The following is a 7,442-nucleotide window of genomic DNA, read 5'->3' on the forward strand; positions in this document are numbered from 1 at the left end:
TAATGTTAAATATTAAATGTCTAAAATATCTTCTTTCTTCTTTCCATTATTTTTTTTACTCAGGTCGGCCGATGAAGTCCATTGCATAGCTTGACCACCTAACGCTCCCGTGGAAAGCACCAGATCTAGTGCTCCCTTAAAAGCCCCGATCAGGCTCTCCAAAAGAGCCTCAAATTAGTATGCCCAAAGGAAACAGAAAAGCTCCCAAGGGAGCATTAGATTTGGTGCTCCCGTGGGAGCCTAGGTCGAGCTCTCCAAGGAAACACTGACAATTCTATTTTATAGAATTATTTTAGTCCAATTTTACTATTTAATATTAGCTAAGTCTTTAATTTTTAATTATAATTTACTTATAATTAGTTTATTTTTAAGAGAATTATTTTAATTTTATGATATTTCTTTCGATTTGGTTATTATTTATTAATTTTTATATTTTTTGTAGAGACTAAAAGAATTGAGCTTTATTTTAGAAACTAAGGTGTTGAAAGACTCAAAAATTTGTTTGCATATGCTTCAGTGTTTTGGCCATAACTCACGCTACACAACTCCAAATGTTGCGAATCTTGGGCCATTAGAAAGCTAAAAGACAGAGCTATAATTTTTATGGATACTTTACCCAATTTTGCCTCAAGGTTAGAGAAAATTATGTTAGAAAATAAATAGATGTACTATGGTGGGAATTGTAATTTTTAAAAATTGACAATTGATGTTTTGGCCTCTCATTACACTTTTAAGTCCAATTAAATCATAGGTCAACTTAGAAATCTATAGGTTAAGTTTGTTAATATAAATAAGATACTTTTAAGAGACATTAGGTTAAACAACTTTTGAAAATTTAAGAAGCTAGAAGTTGAGGTTGAAACTTGAAAAGCAATCTTGTAAATATTTATTTTGTTTTCTCTCTTAGCTTTTATTTTTATTATTACTATCAATGGTTGAATTTTATATAATGATATTTGTCTTTGCAATCATAAGTAGCTAATTTTTATTTTTTTTTTTAAGATTGAAATTGAACTCACATATAATCTAAATTTTTAATCTCTTTCTTATTTATCTTTAATGGGATTTGAATTGCTTATTCCAATTTGTTCTCAATACTTTTAATTATTTGGCCACCAATTAAATTGATTTAGGAACCTAAACAAACTTGGGAAAGGAAGTTTAGTGTAGACTAAAATTGGGATAGCATATGATCATATTAATCGATTTGCGTATAAGATAAGGATATTTCTATAGGTCTTATATAGCCAGACTATAGCATGAACTTAATGAATCTATTTTAATTTTAATTCACATAGGGATATAGTATTTTGGTTAAAATAGATATTTTTATAAGATGAGTCGAGAGATCCTTACAAATAATTTAGAACTCTACGTTAATAATTTAATCTATTGAAATAAGTTGAGAAAGAAAGTTAAGATTTAGATAATGTATGAGGGATATTGTAATCATAGGCTTGTTTAATTTGATTTTTACTCAAGTTATCATTACTTTGATTTTTCTTTTCAATTTAAATTTTAGTTAATTATTTTTACTTAATTAATTTAGTAACTTGAATTTGTTTGCTTAGATAAGATTAAATTATTCTAATTTTAGTACTTACTAAAATTTTAGATCAATTTTATGTAGAATTGATACTCTACTTACTTATATACTATCTATTTGATACATATACTTGCGTAATAAAATTTTAATTGACAAACACCAATACTCTCTTAAAGAGGTCCAAATTGGGGTCCCCAAAGGGAGCATTGGAGCTCCCAAGGGAGCATCAAATTTGGTACTCCCTTAGGAACCCGATTGAAAGTCTTTTCTAAAAAAAATAATAAAATCATATAATAATAATTTTTAAAATTAATTAAAAGTAAAATTATTTTTTTAATATTTTCATGTTATCAAGTTGATGGAAACACTAATCTTTGACTAACGATTGAATTTATATATCCAAGGAAAGATTTTTTTAAAAAATAAAGCATCTATTTTCACAACAATTTCGATTAAAATTTAAAAGTGACGGTATTTTACTCATAATATTATCCCTTATTGTTGAGTAAAAAAAAATTGTCCTTATTAAAACAAAATTAATTTAACTTAATTTTGTCCCAAATTTAAAATAAATTAAATAATATAAATTCACACTCTAATTAATGAAAAGAACCTAACAAAGAGATCTTGAACAGTGTATGTCTTGTGAAAAGAAGTAACAAACGTTAGCCTAAATCTTGATTTTGTTGATTCTATACTTTGTTTTATATTGTACACCGAGAATTGGAAAGGAAAAAAAATCAAGTTCCATAGCTAACGAGAGTTCCATGTGCTCATTGAAACTGAAGCATTTCGAACAGTTCTTCCAAGTTCTATCCAACTAATATCCCTGGGATGAACATAACGTCCGCATTTACATGCCCATGGATTCATGCAACAGCAAGGTTAGCACTGCCAAACGTTTAAGCAACATAGCAAACGACAACCATACATTCTTCGTCACATCTCAAACTTTAAAAGGTACAGTTCAAACAGAGGACGTAATTAATATTATAAACTGCAACTAAAATACACGCCCACCATATACACAATGTACTTATAACACATTTAGATAAGGCTTCGCCAGACTCCTCATTTTTGAGTCTGAAATTACCATCAATTAACTCACTCCCTCTCTTTTCTTCTTGTTTTTTTCCTTTCCTTACACTAATAACAGATAGAAGCTTACTCTATCAATATCCCATATAGCAACAGCACTCTGTGGCAGCTACTCTGTAATTAGCATCTGAATGTCATTTGTGGGCATTGGAAGCTGCAATAACGGGGGATGAATTAAACGACAAGGAAAGTCTAATCTCAAGCCTTGGGAGTACAGAAATCATCAAGAACAAAGTCTGAAAGGAAACTCTTACATGGATATGCTGGAATTGGAGTATAAAAACATGTATCGATGGATTTATCAGCATTAGACCAACTAGTTTACATGATCTTTTCACTTAAAACTAAGCGTAATTGACAAAATTAAGCTGCAAAGTACTGAACATGAAAACAGAGCCAAAATAATCCATTGACCCAGCAATTCAGCCGCTGTTTTCAAAGACAAAAGATTGGAGGGAGGGAGAGAGCCTGAGAGACTACTGTCATGCAATCGACTTCCCTATCACCACAATGAATTGTGAGAAAAGCCAATAAGAGGCAAGATTATTGTGAAAATGCTGGATGTCCCAACTTCCAAATTAAACAAAGTGACCACATTCAGTGAAGCGTGAATAAGTAAATGTTGTTCTGGCAACAAAGTGGAAATAAAACTCGTTCAAAAACCATCCATTTCTCTCTAACTCAAATTACACATAGGGAAAAGCAATTGAATCCAGGTCAGGGAATGCACATGTAGACACTAGATAGCACAGAGCATGACCTCTTTGGTAGGACACCAAGCATCAAGAATATATAGATATACATTTCTAGCCTACTTAGATAGTGTATTAAGTTTGTTTGAGAAAATCATCTGTCATTGTACCACTTTTTTCATGTCCATTCTGATCTTGTCCTTGCACTAAAACTATGGCATTAAGCATCCAAAGACCAAAACTCATGTCATATCAACATTCTCATACACTAAAAATATCTTTAATTCATATGTCCAAGAATCTAGGGACATATTTGTCTCAAATACGTATTTACTATTTAATGACAGATAAACATTCAGAATTAGAAGAAGTTCCAAGACTTAAAATTGGCAGCCAAATTGCATCACAGGTGTGGATAGGGAATGATATGATATAAATATGAAGAAAAGATAAAATAGAATGACGATGATGTGCGTCAAAGATGATGTGCATCAAAATACATCCACATAAATAATAAACAAATGGTAAATTAACTTCATGCAAAACATGTTTCTTGGATCACCACGAAGGTAAGCAAAAAAAGTGTTTTGAACCTTAAATTAGTTAGTCAAAGACCAGGCAATTTAACTTATCCACCATGGTGCAACTATAGTTGGATATGGATGTGGGTCCTCTATCTATAGAAGCCTCCAATCTTCAATCAGAATTGACACCTAATCATAATAATCAGAATTGATATTCTTCAAATTCACCTACCTTTAAGAATGTCTAATGCACATATTTTCATACCGTCAGGCAATTCACCAGGAAGGTGGTCAAGCATTGACTCATTCTGTGACTATAAGGCATAAGAGTAGGCAACTCAATCAAAACTATTTATCCCTCAAAATAAACATAAAACCTTGATCCTTTGCCTATCTCAAGTTTCCCTTAATTTCCTCCAAGTAGTGAGAGAGAAATGCTGAAGTTTCGAACAGTTTGACTGCTCAAAGAAAAGAGCATTACCAATAGTGAAAAAGGCTTAAAGGGGATGATGTGAAGATGAGAACTAATGTCCCACCTTCCCTTCCTACATATGAACCACCCTTCAGCTGATCTCACAAAATTTCAAGGGTCAGCTTAATTTTGGATAAATGTTTTCTATTTTCCATCTTTACTTTTACTCTAAATATGATAATTGAAACAAGATAAATAACTAAATTAGGAAGCCTTTGTTTTCCTTTGCAGAAAACCATACAACTATCTTAAAATCGTTTTCCAATTTAACCACAAATCTAGGGAAATCGATACCTCAAAAACACAATTCAATTGACTCCCATAAGAAAGGAAAGGAATTTGACAATAAGACCAGAAATTTTGTTGAAACATGCCTAACTATAAGAACCCATATAAATAAAATTTAGGCAATAAAATAATATATGACAGAGAGATTTGAACCAGCTGAAACCAAAACTCCAAGAAAAGACAGTGGAATGAATACCTGAAGAACCGATTTCCAAGAATATCCACAAGAGGCCGTAACCCCATCGCGGCAAGAATGAATGGTCTTGAACTGGTCAACGTCGAGCTTCTTGTTGATAAATCCGACTTGAAAATAAATGGAATCGGAAGGTGGCAAATCCACCTTGATCTCATCCACATCGAACCACAAGAAGAAGCGTTGCACCTGAATGCCTTTCAAATCAGTTATGGAGCCATAACCCAGTTTTCCGGTGATGGTCTTTTCGTAGTAGACTAAGTACTCGAATTGGACGTAGCAAGGGCTCTCCAAAACGACGATGAACCTACCGTCGTTTTGGAGACTGTAGTTGGTGACTGTGCTGGGTAGGAGGCCACTTGGTAGGCCGTATTTGGGCAGGATATCCCAGACTGTTGGTGGGGCAGGGGCAGGCTGAGACTCAGCCTCTGAGAGAGATAAGGGGATTGAAAGAAGTAAGAACATAGAGATTAGAGCTAGACCCAGATTGGAATTTAAGTTGTTTGAAGCCATGGGTTTAGATTGTGAGAGAGGGCTTGGAGGAAGAAGAAGAAGAGAGATTGAAGTCTATGGTGTGGGAAGAGTTGGTCTTTGTTGAGTTTGGTGTGATTGGGATGTTTTTGAGGAAGAGGAGAAGAGACTTTAGATGGGTTACATGTACGGGAAGATGAGATTCTAGTCACAGTTTGAATTGTGTTTTGTGTACATGTGGCCTTTTGTCAGCTTGCTTTCCTTTGTCTCCATGGAAATTGGTTTTCTTTTTCAATTTTTAGAGGCATTCAATTGGCTTTCTTGTGCTCACACAGGAGACAATATGAGCATAACTTTTTATTTGGAAAATTTTCCTACTAACCCTCGTTGTCAAAAAAATAAATAAATAAAATATTTAAATCTTTTTCCAATATTGATAAGGGATTGAATGCTGTGGAAAATAAATGTATATGTCATATATAGATTTCTTTTTCTATTTTTCTTAAATGAAAATGAAAACTAGTGACAAGAACAAGAGTTGGTCACATGAATCACAACACATCAGGTTAAGCCCATGATGCAGTACTATGAGATTAGTTGTTGGCCTAATTTTAGAGCTTACTTTTTACATTAGTGACTAAGATTCCATAGCCAATCACAGTGGCCCTTAACATAGCTACACTGGTTTGTAATTTGAGTCAAAGATCTACAATGGGTTGATTTGGTGCCAAGGGGCATCCAACTACATGTAGCCTGATTGTTGGTAAAACTTTTGATTGACAAAAAGGGATATATTTGTTTGTTGTATTTTTAAATTGTTATTTAAATATTTTTGTTATAAATATTAATAAAATTTATCCAATTAATAAAGATAAGTATCCTAATTGTATTGAAGTACTCGTATCAAAAAATATATTTTTTTTAATTTTTAAAGTATTGTATTTATTTATAAGTTATATTACAAAATTTCAATTATTTACATAGTACTATAAATATTTTTATTTATATAAATTCGTTATTTAAATAAAAAATAAAAAATAAGTATTCATGTACAATACACGTGGCAATGAATACCAATCAATCAAGAACTTTTAAAAATAAAATAAAAATATTGAAAAAAAATGATTATTAGTTGCTATATTTACAACCTCAAACTTCTCTTTAATATTATTGATTTAAATAATATTATCTTTTTGAATAGGTTCCAGTAATCTTACATTCAAAAATTAAGTCATGATTTTTTATTCTATCATCTTTCTCACATAAATATGATTATCAAATACAATACACTATAAAAATAGAGTGTATTATTGACGAAAAGTTCCATCGATAGTAGATAATATTTTATTGATATCATGCATCACCGACAAAAATTTTTGTCGGCACTCGGTCAAAAAAGACATCCATAAATGGTCGATAACAAAATTTTTCATCGATAAATTGCTAATCGAAATTTCCGTTGGCCGTTCTATCGAAAAAGAGTTGGTTCCATTGGTAAAATGGTCATCAATATCCATTGCTAAATTTCGTCATTAATTATTGGCGAAACAATATCCGTCGGCAATTTCATCATTAATTACCAACAAAATTACCGACGAATTACCGATGGAATCGACTTTGAAGCTTACAAGCCGTATCCGTTGGCAATGTCCAATTCTGTTGGTAATATGCCGGTATTGTGTATGAACTCCCTAGGCAATTCTATCAGTAATTGCTGAAATCTGTCATTGATAGATGAACTTTGTCGACAATTCTATCAGTAACTGATGAAATCTGTCATTGATAGATGAACTTTGTCAACAATTTCATCAGTGTTATAGATAGTGTAGGTTTTTTCTTTTTTGTTTTGGGAATTAAATTTGTCTTGTTTGTTATAAAATTATGATATGATGCTATTATTGATAAAGTAAACATATAACAAACAAATATGTATATAGAAAATATAAAAATCTAATAGAAATCGTTATTAATAAAAAAATATTTTAATGTAAACATGTAACAATAATCCAAATATTTAGTTGAAAAATTTCATTGAGGGGGTGGGGATGGTTGCTGCTATGGTGGAGATTGCGAAGGCCTACACTTGTCTAGCTGAGGTCTCCTTAATCTAATAAGATTCATCAACAAACCCTTAACATCAGTGAAACATATCATCAAG

General features: G+C 31.8%; 1 protein-coding gene across 1 annotated transcript; it reads right to left on the reverse strand.

The window, feature by feature from the left end:
* Window positions 1-2,269: 2,269 nt before the first annotated feature.
* Window positions 2,270-5,506, reverse strand: LOC110412819 (transmembrane protein, putative (Protein of unknown function, DUF538)). Its single transcript, XM_021423450.2, has 2 exons — window positions 4,817-5,506; window positions 2,270-2,798 (listed from the first exon to the last, which is right to left on the reverse strand). The coding sequence occupies exons 1-2, from the start codon at window positions 5,324-5,326 to the stop codon at window positions 2,754-2,756; spliced, it is 555 nt and encodes a 184-aa protein (XP_021279125.1). The 5' UTR covers window positions 5,327-5,506; the 3' UTR covers window positions 2,270-2,753.
* Between the last annotated feature and the right edge of the window lie 1,936 nt (window positions 5,507-7,442).

The sequence above is a fragment of the Theobroma umbraticum genome, unplaced genomic scaffold (genome assembly GCF_002168275.2).
Source record: "Theobroma umbraticum cultivar Fairchild unplaced genomic scaffold, ASM216827v3 scaffold_95.0, whole genome shotgun sequence".
Classification (NCBI taxonomy): domain Eukaryota; kingdom Viridiplantae; phylum Streptophyta; class Magnoliopsida; order Malvales; family Malvaceae; genus Theobroma; species Theobroma umbraticum.